The sequence below is a fragment of the Porites lutea genome, chromosome 4 (genome assembly GCF_958299795.1).
Source record: "Porites lutea chromosome 4, jaPorLute2.1, whole genome shotgun sequence".
Taxonomy (NCBI): Eukaryota; Metazoa; Cnidaria; class Anthozoa; order Scleractinia; family Poritidae; genus Porites; species Porites lutea.
In genome coordinates, this window is record NC_133204.1 from 37,177,909 (window position 1) to 37,201,938 (window position 24,030).

At 39.1% G+C, this 24,030-nt stretch overlaps 2 protein-coding genes across 3 annotated transcripts; both read right to left on the bottom strand.

Annotated features, from left to right (window-relative positions):
• Positions 1 to 1,774: 1,774 nt before the first annotated feature.
• Positions 1,775 to 10,058, bottom strand: LOC140933469 (uncharacterized). Of its 2 annotated transcripts, XM_073383027.1 has the most exons (5): positions 9,217 to 10,050; positions 6,292 to 6,414; positions 3,624 to 3,752; positions 3,070 to 3,180; positions 1,775 to 2,719 (listed from the first exon to the last, which is right to left on the bottom strand). In XM_073383027.1, exons 1-5 carry the CDS (start codon positions 9,575 to 9,577, stop codon positions 2,115 to 2,117), a joined length of 1,329 nt encoding a protein of 442 aa, XP_073239128.1. In that variant the 5' UTR covers positions 9,578 to 10,050; the 3' UTR covers positions 1,775 to 2,114. The 2 variants fall into 2 exon arrangements, with proteins under 2 accessions (XP_073239128.1, XP_073239129.1); XM_073383028.1 differs by lacking the exon at positions 3,070 to 3,180 and having other exon boundaries at positions 9,217 to 10,058.
• A 1,375-nt stretch (positions 10,059 to 11,433) lies between these two features.
• On the bottom strand, positions 11,434 to 17,454 carry LOC140934615 (scavenger receptor cysteine-rich domain superfamily protein-like). The gene is made up of 4 exons (XM_073384212.1): positions 17,415 to 17,454; positions 16,148 to 16,486; positions 15,330 to 15,650; positions 11,434 to 11,829 (listed from the first exon to the last, which is right to left on the bottom strand). The coding sequence occupies exons 1-4, from the start codon at positions 17,452 to 17,454 to the stop codon at positions 11,465 to 11,467; spliced, it is 1,065 nt and encodes a 354-aa protein (XP_073240313.1). The 3' UTR covers positions 11,434 to 11,464.
• Between the last annotated feature and the right edge of the window lie 6,576 nt (positions 17,455 to 24,030).

The window sequence follows — 24,030 nt, forward strand, 5'->3', positions numbered from 1 at the left end:
AATATAACATAAAATTTTTGGCGATCGAAGTAAATGTCACGTGGTTATAATGCCACGCCCCTTTAAGGTCTGAGTCGAAAATCTGCTGTTGCCGGCATTTTTTCGTGAAAATCTCCCGGCTACACATAGGGCGCATTAGTGCCTTGCGCTGAACAGAGTTTCACCAAAATCGCAAAGACCCAATTCGAAAAATTCAGCGGTTTCCAAATTTAGGTCATAATTTATGCGAAAAGGATAAGCAAACTTTACACGTATTATATCTAATAAACTATGAGATTCATCTCTGTATTTTGGGCATCGTTATAACAGATGGATCCTTGAAAGTCAGCAAAACGCTTTAGGGCCTTGCAAATGCGCGCGATTTCGAGCAAAGCAAACATATAGAAATTATAGTTTTCGCTATTTGTTGACGTTTGTCAGCGTTTAAGAGTCAATCTCACGAAGAAAGCATTTTCTTAAAAATTCGTAGTTTTTTTTCCTTCAAATTTTTTCAGGGCCACAATTGATTAACTAACTACGCGGACTCTGAATTTCATGGTCATTGAAAAACTGTGACATTACCTTCTATAAGCCCAAACTTGAGTAAACATTGAAGATTTTTAGCGTTTTGGCTGAGTTTGTGCTTTGGGAGTTGTCTATTGTTTCTAGTCTGTCATTATACAGCATTCTTGTCCAGCACGCGTGCAATGACCACGCTTGGCTGACTTCCGAATGCTCACCGAGATATGATAATTTAGTATAAGAAAATAGAAGGGATTCCCGTGGCTTGCATTAAACCTATGAAAAAATGATATTTTTTTAATAGTAAGTAGATTTAGTGTGTAGCACTTCTTTATTTTTTTGCAAAGGCACAAGAAGCACGAGAATTGATTAAAAATTGTGAGTTAAACCTCTATGTATCACGCGATGGCCTGTCTCACTGTACCAAAATTATCATATTCGGAAGTCAGCTAAGCGCGGTCATTGCACGCGTGCTGAACAAGAATGCTGTATAATGACAGACTAGAAACAATAGACAACTCCCAAAGCACAAACTCAACCAAAACGCTAAAAATCTTCAATGTTTACTCAAGTTTGGGCTTATAGAAGATAATGTCACAGTTTTTCAATGACCATGAAATTCAGAGTCCGGGTTGTTAGTTAATCAATTGTGGCCTGGAAAAAATTTGAAGGAAAAAAAACTACGAATTTTTAAGAAAATGCTTTTTTCGTGAGATTGGCTCTTAAACGCTGACAAACGTCAACAAATAGCGAAAACTATAATTTCTAAATGTTTGCATTGCTCGAAATCGCGCGCCTTTACAAGGCCCTAAATTGTTTTGCCGACTTGCAAGGACCCATCTGTGATAAGGATGCCCAAAATATAGAGATGAATCTCGTAGTTTATTAGATATAATCCGTGTAAAGTTTGCTTATCATTTTCGCATAAATTATGACCTAAATTTGGAAACCGCTGAATTTCTCGAATTGGGTCTTTACGATTTTGGTGAAACTCTGTTCAGCGCAAGGCACTAATGCGCCCTATGTCTAGCCGAGAGATTTTCACGAAAAAATGCCGGCAACAGCAGATTTTCGACTCAGACCTTAAAGGGGCGTGGCATTATAACCACGTGACATTTACTCCGATCGCCAAAAATTTTATGTTATATTGTAGATTGATCTATATGTAATCCATTCTATGTGTTAGACTTACGATAAAAGTAAAGGTGGGGATACCAGAGAGCTTCAAAGTAGGATGGTACCCCCCCCAAAAAACTGGGTCGAGTCACCTTAAATTTCATTCTTGGAACGAATGCCACTACCAAGGAGAAATTGGAAACAATTCTCACGCAAAATTTTGGGGAGTAAACAAGGTGTATTATTGGTAAATGTAAAAACAGTCAATGTTTTGTGATACCTTGCGTTTAGAATTCTACACGTTATGTTTTTACTACGAGTGAAAGGAATAATTATCGCAAATACACTTCCTACATCTAAATGCTAAACTGAATAGCATTTCAGTTGCACCCTGTAAACCTCCTCCAGGTTGTGGAATTAAAAATAGTTTGGTTTGTTTGTTTCACGTATTAACATTAGCCCTGTGTGTTCGTGACGTAAGTGTCACTATCTCTTCCTTAACTTTTTCTTTTGTGGGTACCCTGTTGCGGTTTCACTGGTCTTGGCGTCTGCGGGCGAGCAGTTGCAAGCGCTACATACGAACCAGCTTCTGGTCTCTCTGGCGACAAAGACATGTAGTTGCTTGGCTCAGGGGAAAATGGTCTTGTATTATTCTCGTTTATAGTTGTCAATCCCATATAATGTCTTTCAGCTTGTCCTGATTTGGTCCCATTGTCATAACGACTTCGGGTTGTTTGCTTCGCAGAGGAAGATGGTGGTCCTGCCTTTGTGTTGCTGGTTTGAGGAACTGGTGGAAGAGGGCGAGAAGGGTTCTCGTAGATGAAAGATTTAGGACCCGAACCACCCGGACTTAGTACCACGCCTAGGTCGACTTCGTTTATTGACGCGTCGTCATCAGGTTTTCTGTCCAAGTCAGCGCAATACGCCCTGTTACTAAAAACTGTCCTTGAGTGGTTTGACTGATTGTTCGTCAGCCGACGGATTTTAAAGATCAGACAGCCAGTCACAGCAGCAAAGACAAACACAAGTACAACGGCAACTGACAGGCCCACGATGAAGTAAGTTTCAGGGACTGTTTTTTTGCTGGTTGAGGTAGATTGAGCTATGAAACATACGAACAACACCCGTGAATCCATTTTCCTCATTAAAATTTAAGGTGTAGCATTAAACATTTGCTGTCTTTTTACTTTTTATTATTATTAACACTTCATCATTTTCCGTAATGCATTTCAGTGGGGGATCTAGGGGAGGGGAGAAGCGGAGGCCTGCAGGGCAAATATAATATACTTCTGGTGTTTTAGAGAGTTTTGTTCACCCTCGAGGTGTAAGACTTGAGTAAATGCCGCAATACAACGGATTCAAGGACAGCAAACAATACCCGTTCCACAGCATATATAATGGCTGGTCAACGCAAGGAAAATTGAAAAGTCACCGTACTGGAGAAAATCTCACCATTCTTTCTGTTGCTGTCCTCTTGTGCATGTGATACGCAGGTAAAGTCAGTGTCGTTGTGATAACAAGCACTGTCCTCAGGGCATCGGTACCTCTGACACGGGTTGCTGGCTTTGATGATACAAGATAGAAAAAGAAAAAAAAAGGGAAAAAAAAAGAAACGCGCCATGATCTTTGCACAAAGTATTACTCATTACATATAGGTAAGTGTTAAGCTCCCAACTGTGAAGAAGGCTTTATAGACTCGTCAGTGGCATAGCCGTGACAGGCGGACTGTGGTGCTGGCTTAAAACCCCAGCTGAATAAAGCCTACATCTAATGATTTCAATTGTTTTTGCCCGAAATTGGGACCGTTACAGTGAAGTACAAGTTTAGTTTTAGCTAGATTATTAAAATTAAGGCAAAACCACTTCTCATGTTTTCCAAGGGATAATACATTTGTCAAACTACATAGGCTTAAGAACGGCAACACATGGTTATCTTTTCCGCTGAAAATCATAATGATTTGAATGTTTGTCTGAATTCTGGACAGAAATCTCAAACTTACAACTTACCCACAACTAGTCTTTCTTTGCAGTGTTGTCCTGTAAGTCCTTTTGGGCATGTGCAAAGATACGAAAAGCCATCGCTAAAACAGCGACCGCCATTTTGACACGGTGAAGACTTGCACTGGCTTAGTGTTCCTGAAACATTTGATAGATACTAGTGAATTTCTTTCTGAGTATCGTTTGCTTTTCTTTTTTCTAAGGCAAAGCCTAGCTGCTGTTGTCTTTCTCATGTCGTAATCTAGTTCCATTTATACAATGATGTGAATGCTACGCGCGCTGTGATTGGTCGTTGCCCATGATCTATTAGAGTACAGATACATGGATGACGTCACGGGAAACTTGTTTTCTTTGTTTTGTTCAACATGGCACGCGGTTTTGAAAATGTTTGTGAGATTATTTCGGATTGAGGCAAGTGAAAGCTTCGGAAAAAGTTTAGCAGGAGCTATTTACAAAGAAGAAAAATGGAGAAACGGAGACCAAAAAAGCTATTGACTACTTGACAATGCGTAAACTACAAGAAATCTTCACAACAGTTGCCATCGTGTGTCTTCGCTACGAGAGCCTCGCTGTTTTGCAAAATGTTTTCGCTATTATTTTTCTTTGAGCAAGAAAAGACGGTGAAAAACTTTTCGAAGAAACTGTACACAAGTAAGATAAAGAAGAACCTAAGATGAAAAGTTGGGTTTGGGACTTAAAAAATGCCCAAACTAGCACAAATCCTCAAAAGGTCAAGCGGTTCGAGGCACGTATGTGTATCGGTCTTTTTCTTTTCTGATCATTGTATAAAACAAATAGGTTCCATGTTGTCGTGGGTCTGTTCAGTAATAGATCACAGAGGACGTCAAAATGTGGAAAAAACAACAGTGACACACTCTCCTATTTGTTAATCTGAACAAGAATGATGTGCGTGTGTCTGTCTGCAACACACTTTCCTGGCTTGCCACAATTGACAAAAAGTCAGGGCCCCATCCGATTCAGACCGCTTCTTAGACTACCAGTGTTCTAAGTTGTTGGTAATAGCACTTTTATAACACCATGTAAAACTAGCATCTAAGACATATCAAAATGATATAAATTTAAAGCTAATGACTCCATGTTGCCTACAAGGCAAGGGAAATGTTTTTTTTTTGGTATCTAATGTAACTGTCAAACTATTTTTTCTTCTTTTTAATAGCGACCAGTGTTTTTTGTATATTTTTCTCTATTTCAGGATACTTGGCGGGATAGGTAATCTTTCCGAACATTATTTTTCGAAGTGCTAGGGACAGTGATTCGGGACAAACAACGAAGTAACAAAATGCAATTAGAAAAAATGTTGCTATTTTGGTGGTTTTCACTGTTACGCCATCAAAAACTAAAATCAAAACCGTGGAATGTCTGAAGCTAAGAATTTCAGATATTATAGAATATCGATAAATTAACAACCTGGCTAAGTCTCACGTCTGTGCAGTTTTCCGCTGCTGAGTTGTTCTTCAAAATGTGTAACAGAAATTTATAGGGCTCACTATGGGGACGCCATATTTGTGCTCCTCCGAGGAGAACAAATATGGCGGCCGGAAATAATGCAGACATCTGGTTTCATTATCGCCACAAATTTGATCAGTTGCTCACTGCGAAAGAGCAAATTATTCCCCTTAATACATTTTCTAATACTTTCACCATTCAAAGGGCATGATATCATGCGATAAAATTATTTTTTAACATGTGTGGCGGCCTTCTCGGTCGCCATATTAGGGACCTTACGAAACTACGACGGTGACCGGCAACGGGAACCTAAAAAGAGCAATAGTTTAATCAGCAAACAACAAGTCTGCTCGTGCATCACGCTTATTTTTACATTTCTTTGCTGTCCCTGCACAACTACGACGTGAAATGGCAAAATTTTAAGTTTACTTAAGAACGGGAACGGCAAGGCGATAAATTCTACCATTTCTGTCTGAATTCGGGCGCGGTCCCTCTCTTCCGCTCCGATCAAAATTCACTCCTTTTTAATAACAGGGCGAATCGGGATAATCGCCAAAAGTTTAAAGGATGCGAAGTCTATTTTCAGCGACGTTCTCATGGACGTTGCCCTTGTCGGATCGTAAGGTCCCTATTAATGTCACTCGGAGTAAACTTGGGAAATAAGAAAGAGCTATATTATAAAAACGGAAAACGCTATCACGTTGAAAACTTGCCCAGAAATTTATTTGTAAAAGATTTTTTGCTAGATGGAGATAAAACCTTAAAAGTCCTTGGGATTTGGAGTTCAGATTTTTTGACGTCACTTGAAACCCAAGGGGCACGATCCATTCGACCAAAATTCCAACCGGTCCGACCGGGAAAAGTGGTCCACCTCAAAAGGTGGACCAACCTCGTGTCCACGACTTTTTTAGGGAAAAGCCCTGGGGACGAGGTTGAAGGTAAACCCGTTTTTTCGAAACTTTTTCGGTTGGACCGAACCGATCCATTGAGTTTTGGACCAAAATTTTGGTTGAATTGATCGCGCCTCTTAAGAATAAAAATGGATGAGATGATTTTTGATTTTGCAATGGCTGGTGCTGGGTGTAAAAGAATTAAAGACGTGTTGTCCAAAACACTACGATTAAGCCCTGTAAACCAACAGAGCGAACCTAACTGAGTACATACCACTTATTACAAATTAAAACTGTAATTTACCCTTGCTTTTACTTACTTATTTCACAACTTGGACCTGTGAATCCTTCTGAACAGTTGCATATAGGACCAAATGAGGTGTTTATGCATGTCCCATTGCTTGAACACGTCGTAGTAGAGCAATTTTCAGATGATGCTTTGTCTAAATGCATAAATATGTTAATTAAAGAAAATTAAAGCGATCTGAGAAAAGTGACAAAATAACCTCGAGCGCATAAATGCTTAGAAATTTAAAAATTCCAAATTCTCTTAATGAGATTAGGAAAGTTTTTCTCGCCGGGAAATATCCATGTAAAACAATCAGTTAACAAATAAAGAAGCCTTGACTGTGCTCTGTTGTGTTGTAAAGCACTTAGGAAGCAGCTAGAGCACGAAAGAACCCGTAGGGGAAACACGAGACGTAGGTCAAGTGTTTCTCCCTGAGTTCTCTAGCCGCTTCGTGAGTGCTTTACAACAGAACAGAACGGAGTACTGTCTTGAAAAGCTTCTTTATTTGTTTTATGATAAAGAAGCCGTTAAATTCCTCACGCATTACTTTTTATTATATTTTCGAACAAAACTATTGGCAGATGGCGTGAAAATTCTGTAGAATTTCCACGAGTAGCCATAACACAGGGATCAGTTGAGTAAACCGCCAAAAATTGCTTTGCTGCTGAGCAGTCGTGATTTTTGGGTATTCACTATTTGCAGTCTTTGCACATCTCTCATAATACACCTTGTTTGCCCCCAAAATATTGTATAACCTTTGTTTTTACACCCATTCCACGTGAATTGGGTAAGTGCGTGCGAAGGATTTTCGAAAAAATCGAAGGTCAACAGATCAGACAAGTAGTTAGTTTAACTGAAAGATGTATTATTGAAGGGTGAGAAACCAAAATTTGGTCAACATATCTTTTATCTATAAAAGGTTACAGCCTGTTATTTAATAGCATGTAGTGTGATATTTTGTATGGCTTGAAGCAGCACAGTGTTGCATTATATCTATTTTTTTAAAATTTGGCTTACTCTAAAATGTTTAAAATGAAATCCGTGACAGGCTAAGGTCTGAGTTTTACATTTTACAGTCAGTGGCTCAAGGAATGAAAAAGTCAAGTTGTTCTGCCATAGCGGTGTACTTTGGTCTGACGTAACAAAATATTGAGAATTTAAAATTGCTGTTTTGTTTTTACTGTTTTTTCTTTAAAAAAGCCGTTAGAGTAAACATTATTTTGCTAAATGTGTAGGAAAGAAAGTGTTGTTTACCTGTATTAAAGTTTGAAAACATGTGATGTAGTAGAAAATGAGTGATTATCAACTAAGTTTCGGTAACGGAAGTTACAGAAGGAAGATAATATTTCATTTTTCTTTCGATGACTCACTTTTGGGATTACAGACCGTCTTAGATGGCAATGCATATAACTTATTCCATTGAACTGAATTAATACTAAACAATTTTGGATGGAATTTCTGGAATTTTTTGGTGGAGCGAGGCTAAAAAGAACAAATTAAATGAGCAAAATAAATTAAATTGAAAGTAAAAAAAAAAAAACAGATACATGCATATGGTAATCTGTTACAATTCGTACAAGAATTTTAATAGATCATGAATATTGTAAAGTCCATTCACAGAAAAGAAGGTTGAACTTGCAAAAACAGTTTCAAATAATCCACTTCCTGTTTTGTGCAACCTCCGTTACTTTTTAAAAAAATTAAAATGATCAAAATGCCCGTCTCATATTCATCTTATATTCCTAAATTGCTAATAAATGCATGCTTCAAGGGAAAATAAACTTCTTTAAACTATGCAAAAAACTCCGTGAACCACAAACTCAGCTAAAATTCCCTTGTAACACTTGACAGAGTGGTGTCTTACCAATGGCACACGTGTGAGGGTTACTTTTTACGAAATCTTCACCAGATGTCAAGGCTTGAGTCGTTTGATGGGGCAATCGTGTGACAGCATTTCTCGAAATTTACCTGACGTTTATCCCATGTTTAAGAGACCGGAAAAATTCTTGGTAACGGAAGTTAAAATTCTACCTTTTCTGTTACACTTTTAAGTGAAATTAATAACACGGAAAAAACAAACATACTCCATAATAATCCTCACTAGTTCCTCCGTCACCACAAAAATCAGCACGACCCACTTTTCATTTTTTCCTACTGTAATCTTAGTAACGGAAGTTTCAACCTTAACTGTTCACCTTAAATCCTGCTATTGTGAGATGCAATTTCTTTCTACAGGCTTTTGCTTATCACTTTATGCATTGCGTATCGAAAAGAGCAAACTTAATAATATTTACCAGATGTAATTCATTCGCGATATTTCAGGCCATTTGTGATCTACCCTCAGATCGGTAACGGAACTTCATAAAAATAGCGGACACCAGTTCATAGTAGTTAAAAGCAACAAAACTGACCTGCAGTGAGAAATGATCATGTAGGATTTTATAGTTTAGGTCCCTCCTGAGACATTGGATTGATTAATTTCCATAGTATAAGGCGACAAGCACAGAAATATACCGTAAACTTCTATACACACACTCTCTGCAGACATAGTAAAATTGCATTTTTTGGGCTTGATTCCCTCAAAGTTACTGTCTACAGGAGTACAAATGGGTACTGTCGCTATTTATTTGGGCATATTCTAAGTATTTTTTAGCGAAATGATTATGGGAAAACCATCTGAGTCTCCCAAAATTGCCATGGACACCAAAAAATGGTAATTTACCCACTTAACGTGGAATGAGTGTTTAATTCCTCTGGGGTTACAGTCGACCCAGGAAAATTGAAGAGAATAGAATAGAAAGGGATTTTGTAGAAATTCTACTAAATGTTCTAACTGTGGGGCAATCAGTCTACCCTTCCTAGCTGCCACGGCTTTTTGAAAATTATCGTTTGAGGATAACTTTCAATCAGTGTCATCAAACATAAAAATTATTATTCACTTCTATACTAATCTCACCTGGTTGGGGTTTGGATTTACACATGGCCGTTGCCACTGACGAGTAGCCGCCATTCGGATACCCCAGGGTATCTTTTGAACATTCTTCAAAACTGGATTCACTCCCCAGACATCTCACGTTTTGAAACCATGACGGTCCATTTCCGATCCCAAACTGATTGCTGCTTCCAAATGATATAGCTCCAGGGTATCCCAGCTGGCGACATACGACTTTAGCAGCATTTACATCCCAATTCCAGCCAGTAATCGTACCCCACACACCAGCATATAATACTTCTACTCGCCCAGCATTGGAGATCGGTGCACCAGCCAACCTCACATTTAAAACTTTTAAAAGCAAGAAAAATGTGAGTTCTTTCATTGGAGAGATCGATTTTAAATTCGGAGCTTTTGCTTCCAAAACAGAAGTTTCATCAGCAAAATTGGTTTTTCTTTCTGAAGACAGGAATTAAGAATTTCGGTCTTTTACTACTCTTGATTTGTTAGTTCTTTTTCAACGGTATTTCTTCATCACCTGCGAATTATGGTTTGTGGTCAACGACATTTCTGGGTACTCAATATATCCCTCCCTCCTCCCACTATCTTCCTGCAGCCTGAAAATCATTACTTGCTGTTTGGTTTGAAGAAGCCAATCTGTTGTGATGTTTTGTGCTATTCGTCCACTTGATTTTAGGTCTCATCTTAAACTTCATATATTTTTTTTGAAAATGACCAGGAACATGTAAAAATGTCCCTTTTTTGGGTGGGGGATGAAATTATTTTTGTATGCCCTGTTAAAAGGGCAGTGGAAAAGAAGGCTGTTTTCTCAAATATTTATCACCGTACTTACCTTTTGAAAGGCTCGAATTTTCTTTACTACACAGCAAGCTAGCTGCATATCGTGGTTGTTCATAATAACTATAATAATAATACGACGTATTCCAGATTTTGTCCCAAGTTTCCACTTTGCACTGAGATATTTCTGTTTCGTTGCCAATACACTGTATGCTCCATATCCACAATGGGCCTATCATTCGCCCAAACGATGCGTAGCTAAAAATCTGCTCAGCTCTAGAATATCCCAGTTGACGACAAACCACGTGCCCAACACGAATGTCTACATGAAAGCCTAGAATACCACCCCAGATTCCGTAATACAACACATTTATTGTGCCCGCAGAAGAGAGGCTGGATCCATTTAAGCGAACCTGAAAGTCTGCAACGAAACACATGAAAGGTAAACGCGGATAAAAGGGGATTAGACAACAGCCACTCACATAGCGCGAATGTGTTCCGCGTGGATGACCCACGCTCAAAGCCACGCGTCTTTCACGAATTGATGCAGAACAAAATGGTGGAAGACGCGGAGAGCGATATTGCTATTCGTTTTGTCGACGAAAACGACTACAGAAAGATTTCTGCTAAAGCTGTGTCAGCGAAACGGAAACGGAAATTAAAAAAGAATCGCCCTTCCTCTCTTGTATAGAGCTAAAAGTACAGCAGAAAAATCCTTAACACACTGAATATTCTCTCAGGATCATTTATAATTTACAGTTTGAAGAGAGAAATTTCTGGTTCAATATTTATTCTTTTATCAGTCTTTCATTATTCAACAAAAATAAAACTTGACGTCCTACTTGCTTTATTGTACAAACGACCGGTTTCGATAGACCGGCGAAATTTCTCATTTTATTAAAGCACTGAGGTTACGACAACTTCGAGTTAAACTGATTTCATGGGTTGTCAACTGAGTCTAGCGATTTCCTTTTCCCAGGTGAGCGCCGACTCATTTCGCGTCAGTATTCAGGAATGCTCTCGATCTCTTTACGCTTTCATTGCCTTTCGCCCGACATGTTTTGCACGGCGTTTAGTTATGCGAAACCTCCACGAAACATCCATGCAGCGCGCGAGGTAACTTTATCCCGATTCTAAAAATAACTCGAGACGAATTACCTATGCAATAGGGTGTGTATGGGGGATGCCTTCTCTGTTCCCTTTATCCTCTCTTGATTATGATAGATTGATGTATATGTGTAAATTTTATCACAGGCGTTTAATTGTTGTTATTTTATTGTAGTTCACGGCTTTTGGGAAGAAAAAAGTGCAACGTATGGCTAAACAAGTATTATATCTATCACCCTTCCCCCTCTCCCTTTCCTGCCGGGACGCCGCTTGGGGGAAGAGGGGGGGCGGGGGGGCGTGAGTGGGGGTGGTGCTGTGTTTGTTGGGTGAGGGTGGCATGTAGAATTGACTGATTCATAAGCCTTTCCTACTTACCACCGGTGTGTGACGTGTTTGGCTTGCATACAACACTGGCATCATTGCTATGACCATAATAAGTTGTAAAACGAGGTGAGCTGTATGAGCAATTCAATATGTTCTTCTCGTGTCCCAAACATCCACGCAGATCCAAACTAGCCAACCACACGGGACCCACTCCGGATCCATACACGGAATAACCAGCAGATATCACAGCGTCCGAAAATCCAAGCTGTCTACATATTACGCGAGTTGCTCCAGGACGGAGAGTGTAATACCAATCGTGTTGGAAAATCGTTCCCCAGATACCTTTGAAACGAAGTTCAACTCTGCCAGCGTGAGGAACTGGAGAGTCGCTTAGTCTCAACTCGGGTGCTAGAGATAAAAAAAATAGATTTCGTGGTATTTTAAGGATAAATCTCCACTCAGCCTAGGCCTAGATACAAATATCACGAAAAATCGCCTAAATATGTTTCCGGAAATCCCAGTTTGAATAATATAGATTTAGCCAAGGCTAAAAGTGAAGCGTCCATTTAAAAACTTTTTTAAAATTACTTAAAACCAAAAAAGTGAAATGAATAAGCTTCAACCTAGGCAAATCCAGAAGTTTATTCTTATCTGATTTTAAAACAAAAAGGGAAAATTATTGTGAAATTCGATCACAGTAACAGTCTTTAAAAGGAATTCTTCCCTATACGTGTGCATCACTGACCCCCGACCACACCCCTTTGATTGCTAAGAGCCCATAAAATGTAATGCCGTTTAATAAAGACTTGTCGTCATTCGGCTTCGTTCAGTTCACAGACAGTTTATGTTTATTGGTGAATCTTTCCGTCCCAAAGGTATTCTATCCAAATGGTAAATTAGGCCGATTTTTGTGTTTAGCCGAAAATATGTTTTCTTTGCAATATTCGACCGACAAACCGTTACGTGTAAACTATACTTTATCGCAATACCTGATGCTCAGTAACAGTAGCTGTATAAGTTATACTTTATTTTATTTTAATTTTTTTTTCCTACTGAATCGGAAGGTTGATAACTTATTTAACATTTCCCGCTATGAATAATCACAATTTTGCTGTCTACACAAACCGCCCTTAGCGTGTTGTGTATTTCATGCGGCTAAATGTGCGCTAGACGTAAACTGCAGAAAAGTCACGAGTCTGTCGATCGGTGGAATAATCGACATATGTACTTTCTTTCCGGCGAGACTGATGGAAAATATGTTCGTTAATGTGTAAACACAGGCACAAATCACACGCCATGCCTAAACCATTTCCAGACATTTTATTCACTCGTCATTCTGACCCGGCAGTCCTCGAAAGGAAAAAAAAAACCTGCATAACACCTTGCAAAATTATGACTGACAATCAAAACATGGATAAAACTACAATGAAAGATGTACAACTTCAACACTTTTTATTCAAGACAGCTAGTAGAATCTGAAATGTTTCCGAAAACCTTGTCTTTCTTTGTGTTTGTTGATTGTTTTGTTTTTGAACGAGTCTCGAAGCAAGACTTTCGGTAATTACCCTTACTTTTTACCTGCAACTACTACAACTGGGTATCCTATATAAGACCTTCCTCTTTCCATTTGCAATCAGAAAATTAATTTAAGCTTGTGCATATTTTTAAAAGCTTTACGCGAGGCCATTGACATCGTCTTTCTGTCTCAAACCTTTATGCGTCAGTCAATTCCAGCTGCGCCCAGGCGCCCCTCCCCCTCCCGCCCCCCGGGCTGACCCCTGGGCATTAGCATATTTTTTTGTCTAGAATGGCAAATTCCCGGCAGTGGGGTCTCTTGACCTGTCAAATCCCCCGGGGTGGGAACGAAAAAAGAGGGTAAATGCCCCGTCCTCTGTCAACACTGTAACATTTTTCAATGATCCCTCAGTCAAATAGTGCCATTTTCAGCATTTTAATGTGCGATTTTTTGTTTCAATTAACTTCTTCCTTTAGCGCTAGGATTCTAACTAGTGATAGTTGACACTACAGCTGCCCCCGCTCTGTATATTGTCGGTCAATAGCATTTTTGCCCCGGGATTCTTGCTCGTTGTGTAGCTCTTTGAAATATACCGATTCATAAGGAAGATTTTCACACATATTCCATACAATAGGTGAGATAAATACAGAAAACGCAAGGTTCCATGCACAGTTTGAGGTCGATTTACGCAACTTTGACCAAAACATTCTCAGTTTCGAGAATAGTTTATTCTAAACCATAAGAATAGATTTAATTAGAAGTTGAATTTTTCGCTATTTCTCTTTCCCTTTTTACATTCAGTTCATTTTATTTGCCTGAAAATAAGTGTCAACTATTACTAGTATATATATATAACACAGTTATACGCACCTTATAACTTCTATCTTCTGCGCTCAACGAGTGTCGTTAAAATTTTGCTCCATAACTTTCACTGAAACAACTGCTCCACAGGATGTCACTGATAACACGTAACGCAAAAGAGTGTGGAAGTATGACTGCACAATAAATGTCACAAAATCTACCTAAGCGGTCCCTTGCTGATGCTCTGTCTTTACGTCATCCTAACCATTTCGTACTTGCGGGCGCAAACAATAGAAACGCCATCATTACCTACCGATTCCTCGCGGCCCCTGTTCAAGCAAATCGAGATTTTTTCTATATTGACTGTATGACTGGATATTTCAACTGTAAGTACTTTCCTTAATATACGCGCGAGTTACTAGAGTGCCTCCTCGGGATTTCGCCTTCTGGGCGAAATCCCTGCGGGGGCAATTAAGACTTCAGGCTGCGACGACACCAGTTTATCGTTTTAGTATTGTTATAAAATTATGGACCTTAAAATTAATAGAGCGCTATAAAGTTAATATGTGTTATGACCAATAGTTTTATACTATAAATATGAAAAGATGTTCTTCAAATACATGTAATATAATTCTGGCTTGATAAGCAATGAAGAAATGTGTGCATAAAATCGAGAACATGCCTTTCCAACAATCTCCAATTTTTTTTTCTGCCTTTGACAGATGAGCTAATATGCTTGTTTTTCCAGTAAAAACCTCTGTGTAATTATATTCTGATAGGAAACCGCGTACGTGTCAAAAGCTTGGGAAAAGACCCAGGGTTGGCAAATGCCCGCCCCCGGGCAACACAAAATTTGCAAATGCCCCACCCCCGGGACTGACGGGGCGGGCAAATGCCAGGCATTAGCCCGCGGCGGGGGGGGGGGGGGGGAGCGGCTGAGCTGGGCGGAGCAGGAATTGACTGATGCATTAGTAAGTATATGTCATGACATGAAATAATTACGCCTGACTGTCCGACAAAACTAAAACGAGACAAAAACTGTAACAATTATCCTCTAGCGAGTGTTTTTATCCCTACTCTCTGAGTCTGTATGACAGGCGGGAGTGCGGGCGTACGCTGAGGTCATAACTAAATTTTCTGACATCGATAGGTTCCCATTTTCTATACGTATAGGGCTTCAGTATAATTAGACTGCAGTACTGAAAGGTACACACCAAGTGGGAGAAAAAAATACTGAAAATATAGCGTTGAAGTTTTTTGGCTTTGTTTTTAAGTTATAGCTATCAACTGGCGGCAAATCATAGCAGCCTTGCAATTTCCATTGTAGTTTGAAAACATCATATAATTTGAATTTCCCAGCATTAAATTTTGTGATTATATAATTATGTTCTTGAAATTGCGAAAAAATAGTATGTGTTCAGTAGAAAGAGGAACAGGGAACGGCAAAATGAAAACTGGCAAAAAAACCAGAAAATGGATAACTGGGCTAAGGTTCAAGTTTGCCTTTGTTCACATTTTTCATTTTCCAGTCCCCGTGCTTGTTTCCCGTTCCCCGTTATAGAAACAGCCAGGATTATCTTATACTTCTCACCTTCTTTAGTCATTTTTTCAGTACATACAACACTTGCACAATATGTAGACGACGAATGCTGGTAGAAATCCCGAGCACATTGTTCCAAGGATGTTTCATTACCAAAACATGTGAAGTGAGTGAACCACATTGGGATATCAGAGGAACAAAAAATTCTGGATCCTGAAAGCGAGGGTGAATGATATCCTAGCTGTCTGCACGCGACTGTGGCATCTTCAATGTCCCATCCTGATGCACTAACTGAACCCCACGTTCCAGCGAAATGAACCTCTATTCGTCCCATATTTGGTGAGTGTGACCCGCGTAGCCTAATCGGCATTACTGAAATATTTTGTTGATAGAAGAGGCTTGAATTAGAGCAATAACACATGGACAGTTGACATAGGCTATTCACGTCAGGGGTACAATAACCGGCAGTTGCAATGGATTAAAATAGGCGGGCCTTTTACGAGTTTCCCCGGGCCTCTCTATCAAAACGAGGTTAAGTGCTTAGCCTTTCAACATGGAAATAATGTTTCATTCTCATGCAAATAAAACTCATTTTCACAAGAAAGGTTGTGCACTTGACCTCATTTTGAAAGTGAAGGTTTTTGGAACTCAGAAGTGGCCTATTGAGCAAACTGAAAAAATGATGCAAAATGCTGAAGCTAATGCTTGCTCGTTGGATCAGATTTAGTGACATTCATTAAACGTTAATTAACTCCTTTTGAATTCATAAAATTATTTAAGAACTAATGATTATATAAAGCAGTGTAACGACTAGAAAGTGAGACGTCGGCAGAACTGTGTGTGACAATACAAGTGAAACTTTTTGTTACCGTTGGTGAATGACGAGTCCTTACAAATGACACTGGCGGTGTAGGCTCTATGCTGCAATTCAGTTTTCTTTCCAAGCCCATCATGAACACATTCCATAACATTCGACTCACTTCCATTACATTGGAGGTTGGTTATCCAAACTGGACCGCTGATCAGACCATAAACATCGTTCGTTAAAGCCACTTCCGCTCCTGCTGAGTAACCAAGCTGACGACAAACTACCGTGGCGTCATTTATATCCCAGTTACTGCTACTGATTGCTCCCCAGACTCCTGAATAAAACACTTCAACTCGGCCAGCGTAAGGTATGGTGTATCCTTGAAGGCGAATCAGATTGTCTACGAAAATGGGATTAAAATTTTTTTGGTGTGTTGTCCATACACATATCACACCGGTAATGAACGAACAAACTTTGTTTAAGGGTTAGAGCTTAGAAATCTCTAACTGGTTTAATATTAAACCGAGCGGCTCTAGAGGAAAAGTTTCCGTTTTTTAATTATTTGTTTTTTTCTAATCGTCAAAGAAAAAGGAAAAGAGCTGAAAAAGACCGACCGCGTCATGGCGTTAAGGGGGCGTTTTGTTTGTTTGTTTGTTTGTGTTTTTTCGAGGAAATGATGTTGATATGAGAAGAAAAGAAATTAGGGTAGATAGGGTATACACATACTGACCAATTACTGGCAGTCAGCTTAAATGCCGAAGCTTAGTGGCACCTTATTTTGGTGGTGGGCGTCTATCTAGTATTTAGCGTTGGCTTCTCATTTGAAGTTTACACCTTATCTCTTTGGACATGGGGCGACAAAACATAAACTTTTGTCATTAAATGTTCGCGGAATTCGCTCTTTTGGTAGAAGGAAGTCTTATTTTAATTGGCTGCTTAACTCTTCTGCCGATATATGTTTCGTTCAGGAAACGTATAGCATCCAAGAGGTGGGAATTTCAATACAGAATTTTAAATTGTATAATCTTTACAAACGAGAAACTTAATTTAATTGGTGTAGTAGAATCGCCAAACTGCTGCTGTCTGCACTTTCTGTCAAGAAGAAGCGGAATCCGTCGAGCATTTACTCTTCTCCTGAAGGATATCTTCTGACGTTTGGAAACATGTCTTGTCCTGACTAAGAGATAATGATCTTCATGTTGGGACAATTAATGAATCAGATGTGATATTTCGAAAATTTGATATTGTAGAAGACTATATTCTAATCAATCATATTTTGTGAACGGGTAAATATTATATCTACTATAGGAAATGTCAAAATAGCGTACCTTCGATTAGAGGTTTTATTGCTGGGGCAAGACGTGCCATCAATATCGAGCTCCATATCGCCAGGTAGAAAAATAAACTTCTTTTCCATTTTCAAAAGTGGGAGAAGCCAACTAATGCACTTAATAGTAGTTATTGCAAAGCGGTTCGCAGAAATACCACTTTCTTCCTTAGCAGTTTGGTATCTTTATTGTTGTTGTTGTAATTTTTTTTTCCTTTTTTCGTTGTTATAATTGTTATCCTTTTTCTTTTTTCTCTTAGGTTAGTATGACCAGATAACTTAAATAAGAAAGTCCTGTCTTTATAAAAATTGCTTACCATTGTTATCAGGTGGTAAATTAGAAGTCTTGCAAATCACTCCCACTTCATAACCTGGCGAAAGATGGCTGTCGACCCAGTCTTGGTATGAACATCGTTGTAAAGTTGTCTCTGTGCCTCGACACCGTACACCCGACATCAAAACCGGTCCTGAACCCTCTCCAAAAGCTGAGTACCCCACGGCGGTGATGGCTTCTGGGAAACCGAGCTGCCTGCACACAATGTCAGCCTCCTTTTTACGCCAATAAGAAGGATTATTTATGACACGTCCCCAGACTCCATGTGAAAACACTTCGACGCGACCAGCAAAGGTTGAGTTATGGCCAGTCAGTCGAACGTTCGTTTCTAAACAACAAAATCACCTCATATCACTTAAAAAAACGGTTACGATCGCTATAAGCATAATACTCATATCAAATGTTAATAGTAGGGTATGGATGTTTTACTTTTTTTTTTAAGGTAGAATCTCTGACGTGATAGCCCTAAGTGTTAATATTATAAATAAAATGCGGTAGAATCTCAATAAAATAAGGTCATGTGCTATATTTTGGTGGTTTAAGCGATGATGTAACATGTCCTTATTTGGCGCTCAAATCGTAAGAGGAGGAGGAAGGAAAGAATAGAAATGTGGTGGTGGTGGTGGTGAAGGGAAAATAAAACTTTGAGGGGGGGGGGGGGCGTAATAATTAAATTGTGTGTAAGCAGAAAGGGGGAGGGGTATTTAAAAAATTGTGTTTTGTGCTAGAAAGAGCTATTTTGCCTTCGTCCTCGTTAATATGTATAATTGCCTCGTGTAAACCGTAACTGGAACAATTTGTTGTCTGCAATGGACAATGAAGGCGGTAGGACATAGAGCTTGAAAATAGCCCTCGTTTATTATATTAAAATTCTAACATGACTCCGAGGCTTTCTGGTCATTTTTCTATATTTGGTTTGGTTTTCTTTGCGCTCAAGTCTCTACTGTGTATTGCGTGACAATGGGTCGTGAAAAATTTGCAATTTTGTCCCGAAAGCCTATAGGAGTCATGTTGGAGTTTTAATAAATCGAAAGTGGGCTATTACGTTACGGCTCGGTGATTTTAAGTGAAATAAGTACAAGATCCCTTAACTACCTAAAAATAGCCTATCTTAGACCTTAGCTTACTGAGATTTCACCTCTTTTTATTTGTAAGATAAAGAAAAAAGGCATAACGTCATTGGCAGTTATATATTCTATCGCAAGTTAATGAAATTCCACCGCAATAAAGGAGTAAAACATCCCTACTATACTACTACAAGAGAGAATATCATTCTGTCTTGAAAGAGTCTTCAAAGAGTCATTAACCATACAACTGTAAATACTGTATAATATTTAATATCTGAATCTTATAAAAAAGTTAATTCTACTATGATCAAGTTATTAGGCTGTTCAAACTGGCCAAGGTCTAAAGGTTGATTTCCACTGATGCGGTTTTGGCTACGCACGTTAACTCACGTAAATTTTAATCACGTAAATTAAACAGAGGCAGGATATAAAGTGTTGAGATCAAACGTGGAGTTGAGCGAGGTTCTACTTTTAAGCTTACGTGAGACCTCTCATACGCTGCCCCTATTTTATTTGCGAACTTAAATTTTACGCACGTAAAAATTATAGTGGAAATCAACCCTAAGGGCTGTCCGTATAACAGATTTTAACATAGTTTCCTAGTGGTGGCAGGTCTGACTATCGATTGTAACATTAGCCATTAAATTAATAAGTTTCTTCGACCTTCCCCGTTGAAAACTTAAAAATGAAAGCGTTAGAACCCCAACGCTTTTATTTCTCCTTAAATGGAATAGGGGACTGTGCAATAATCATCAGGAGGATGGGCTGAATTGAGCCTTACATAGAGCATTATTACGTTGTGCCCCTGCTAACAAAGGCACGCTAGCTCTAACCCCCCTCCTGGTCATTAAAAAAATTATAACCAACCCCTCTACTTACATTTACACGAATTCACCAGTGGCGGATTCAGACCTTCAGATAAGGAGGGGGGCGGTGATCTAGAGCCTGAGATGGGAGGGACGGTCTCCAAAAAGTTTTTTTCGTAGTAAAAGAAAACCTAAAAGTTCGGATTCGAAAATGCGATGCGATGCGACTTTCGTAAAGCTTTAAATCGCGTCTAAAATTTTCGGGAAAATAATACCGAAGCCTTTGTAATTTCGAAAAGACTCAAGTTGCCTTAGGATGACCGAACAGATATAAATTTTGTAACGCCGCTTAAATTACATTTTTAGAGATCCAAAAGTACGCTGGATACCCTAAAAAGCGTTTTCAATGCATTTAGGGGGAAACCGTCGTTGGCTGCCCCTGTTTATGGTGAGCCGTGAGAATGTGGATACGCCGACTATGACCAGCATCACGATTAGTCAGAAGGAAATCGAGGAAAAGATCTGTAATGCATCTAGACACTGATGCAAGCATGGCGGACGGACGTTCAATCTGTAGCTCTGATGCTGATGCTGTTCATGTTTTAGAAACCGAGTCCTCCTCGCTCAATCCAGAGTCTTGTGAGCTAGAGTATCTTCATCTTAATGACGGAAAGTTGGTATGGATGAATGACTTGGAATCTCTAAAGAAATTCGTGGAAAATGTTTTAAAATTGCAAGGAAAGTGGCTAACGCCTTGTGGGAATACAAAGCAATGTAAATGTTCAAACGGCAATGTTATCATCAATTGGTACAGGAAGGAACAACAAACTCTGAATTTCCAGGGCCGCGATGGTCCCGCTTTAAAAGATAAGCTGATAGGATTAGTTCACAAGAAACCGAGAAAGAAAACTGAAACGCAACATGCCAATTCTCTGAGCTCTAGCGAACAATCATTTCAACCATCTACACTATTGCAGGAGACCGACAGTGGTCAGAGTAATTTTCAAACGTCGACTGATGGTGAGAGTCTGCTAAATGGTTCTGAAAGACGACCAAATTCAGAAATCATTGCCGATATTGAGGGATTGAAACTCGGTTTATTGATCGTTCAGAAGCAAGTTCAAGAAAATACAAAGCTTCTGTTGATGGAAAATATTCAAAAACAAGATGGAAATGCCTTAGGTGTCGAGCTCCACGATTACAAAAAGAAGTGTGAAAAGTTATTATCCACTATATCCAAAAAAGACAATGCAATTAATGAGTTGGAAGAAAAATGTTTGTTCCTTGAAAGCCGAGTTCTGTCATTAGAGCAAGAAAATGATTCTTTAAAGTTAGCACTAACAATCATTACGCGAGAAAAGAGTGAAGTTGAAAACAATCAACTACAATCAAGTGATCGTTGGTCCGTAGCAAAGCCACACCTGAGAAGTACAAATGCAAAACATAGCCAGAAAACAATGCCCGCTAATATAATTCAAACCCGTAACGGATTTGAGCCTCTTCAAGTTGAAGATCAAATTGAAAGAAATGTAAGCAATCAAAATGGGAAGACTCTGGGAATAGCGCTGTCACAGGACACAGAACATCTTCGTCGTCCTCAGAGATCAGAACGCGAAACACTGACTTAATCCATTCGTCAAATCAACTTGATCATTCACAGCCCAACCGTCAGAAGAAAGTTATTATAGCGGGGGATTCTACAGGGGCACCCAACGAGAATATAGTTCAAAACCACTTAAACATAGCATTGTTAAACGTGTTATAGTATTTAAACGGTCAATATGGGCATATTTTTATCCCCTATAAATTTTTCATCTGTTCGGATTTCCTCAGCTGAAAGTCTAGTGATCCGAAAATTATAGGGATCAAAACTTACCTGTTCGAAAATTTCAGCCAGAAAAAAGGCTCCCGAAAATTCTAGGTGACCTTTTTAGTGTAAAAATCCGTTGAAAATGGGCAATTTTACCATTTTTTAGATGTTCGAAAATCCTAGGAGAGGCAGGCAAGCAAGTAATTTTACAACAAATGTTGTAAAAAAAAGAAAATTCTAGATCTCAAATCGTCTTCCGAACAGATATTTTCCGAAAATTATCGTTGGGTGCCCCTGGTTCTACTCTTAAATACCTACAAAGCCATAAAATGTCCAAGAATTCACAAGTTAAGATAGCCACCTTTCCGGGATGCACAAGGCAAGACATGAAGGATCATATCAAGCCACTACTACGCAGAAACCCAGACGAGATAATTATCCATGTGGGAACCAATAGTTTACGATCCTCCAATACTCCTCGTGAATGTGCAGTAGAACTGATTGACCTAGCCGAAGCAGTCAGCTCTGAATCTTCAGCTATGATATCTATATCCGGTCTCATCAATAGATCTGATGATGAATCCCTTGCATGTAAGTCCGCGGTAAGTCCAACTGTCCCACAATCTTTGGTCGAGGTTTAGCCATAGCGTCCCTTAACATTAATAGTCTGTTGTCTCATATTGACGAACTTAGAGTTTTTATGTCCTCTTCAAAAGTTGATATTTTACATATCAGCGAGTCAAAATTAGACTCTACAGTACGTGATGACGAAGTTTACATACCTGGCTTTGAAATAGTCAGAAAAGATCGTAAAATTAACGGAAGGAATGGAGGTGGAGTATGTACATACGTACGCACTAATCTGAACTATCGAATAGGTAATGATTTAAACAATGATCTTTTAGAGTGTCTTTTCGTTGAAATCAGTAAGCCACGAAGTACACCATTTCTGGTCGGTACTTGGTATCGACCCCCAAGTTCTCCACCCAATTTATTTAGCGAATTTGAGAATGTTATTGCTAAAATTGACTCGGAAAATAAGGAATTATATTTACTCGGTGATAACAACTGCAATTTGTTGCCTGAAGCAATTACAGTTAATTCTTCCCATCTGATAAACATTTTCGATATATATGGTCTTAGTCAGTTAATCACTGAACCAACACGTGTCACCCAGGACTCAAAAACATTAATTGATTTATGTCTAACGAACTCCCCAGAGAAGATTACAAATTCCGGTGTCATTCACCTTGGCATAAGTGATCATTCTCTTGTTTTTTTGTCACGTAAAACTCAATACTGCCGTATTGGCCCTCGCGTGATTGAAACACGGCAATTTAAACACTTTAACAGAGGAAAATTTTTAAGTGACCTCAATCAACTACCTTGGGCCAATGTTGATTTGTATTCTGATCCCAATGAAATGTGACGTGTATAGAAAGAAATGTTTCTTGGCTGCGTCGATAAACACGCACCACTTAAATCCAAAAGTATTCGGAAAAAAACGATCTCCATGGGTTACTAGAGAGTTACTGAGCAAAATCTCAAAACGAGATTTCGTTAAAAAGAAGGCAATCTCCTCCAATAACCCGGCTATATGGGATCAATTTAGGTGTGCAAGAAACCAGGCAAATAACGCAATTAAATTCGCAGAAAAACTCTATGTTTCTGACAACCTGGAAGCCAACAAAGGTGAATTTGCGCAAAACATGGAATGTTATCAACGAGCTAACTTCACGTAACAGTGGTAAGTCAACGAATATTTTGGAGATCAAGGTAGATAATAAAATAGCAAGTAACCCTTATGGACATTGCGGAAACTATTAACGATCACTTTACAAACGTTGCGCAAGCATTAGCACAAGATATTCCTGTTGTCGATGTTAATCCTGAGTCTTATTTAAAGCCCACTGATCATTCGTTTTCTCTGCAAATTCCGAGTGCTGATATTGTTTCTAACGTTTTGTCGAAAATTGATGAAAAGAAAGCCACCGGTCTTGATATGATTCCGAGTAAATTGTTGAAAATGGCTGCTAATATCGTCGCACCCTCTCTTACCTCAATATTCTCAAAGTCTATTCTCACTGGGATATATCCAAACGATTGAAAAACAGCCAAAGTGACTCCACTTTTTAAAAAGGGCATTAAATCGGACCCTAACAACTACAGGCCAATATCTGTAATCCCTATAATTTCGAAAGTTTTTGAAAGAATTGTTTATAATCAAGTTTTCCATTATCTAGATGATAATAAATTGCTTCTAGGTTGTCAATCAGAGTTCCGTTCTCTACATAGTACGCTCACGGCTTTGCTTGAGGCAACAAATGCTTGGTCAGTAAACATCGACAATGGCCTTCTAAATGGCGTTGTCTTTATTGACCTTACTCAGGCATTCGACATCATTGATCATGAGATCATCTTGCGTAAGATGTCATACTTAGGTGTCGATCAGGCAGCTATAAAATGGTTCTCGTCGTACTTAAGTGGCCGAACCCAAAGATGTAATGTCAGTGGCAAACTATCATCTGCTCGTACCCTCAGTTGCGGCGTGCCGCAGGGTGGCATATTGGGTCCTTTGTTTTTTTAAATTTACATTAATG

What these genes read in the sequence shown, in the direction of transcription:
- LOC140933469 (XM_073383027.1), bottom strand. Translation starts at nt 9,577, where the DNA reads ATGAAAGAACTCACATTTTTCTTGCTTTTAAAAGTTTTAAATGTGAGG. An exon ending in TAAATCCAAACCCCAACCAG is followed by an intron (nt 6,415 to 9,216) that starts GTGAGATTAGTA and finishes TTATGCATTTAG; the next exon opens with ACAAAGCATCATCTGAAAAT. An exon ending in GGACAGCAACAGAAAGAATG is followed by an intron (nt 2,720 to 3,069) that starts GTGAGATTTTCT and finishes TATGTTTCATAG; the next exon opens with CTCAATCTACCTCAACCAGC.
- LOC140934615 (XM_073384212.1), bottom strand. Translation starts at nt 17,454, where the DNA reads ATGGCACGTCTTGCCCCAGCAATAAAACCTCTAATCGAAG. An exon ending in GGACTCGTCATTCACCAACG is followed by an intron (nt 15,651 to 16,147) that starts GTAACAAAAAGT and finishes AAAATATTTCAG; the next exon opens with TAATGCCGATTAGGCTACGC. An exon ending in TGAAAAAATGACTAAAGAAG is followed by an intron (nt 11,830 to 15,329) that starts GTGAGAAGTATA and finishes TTTTATCTCTAG; the next exon opens with CACCCGAGTTGAGACTAAGC.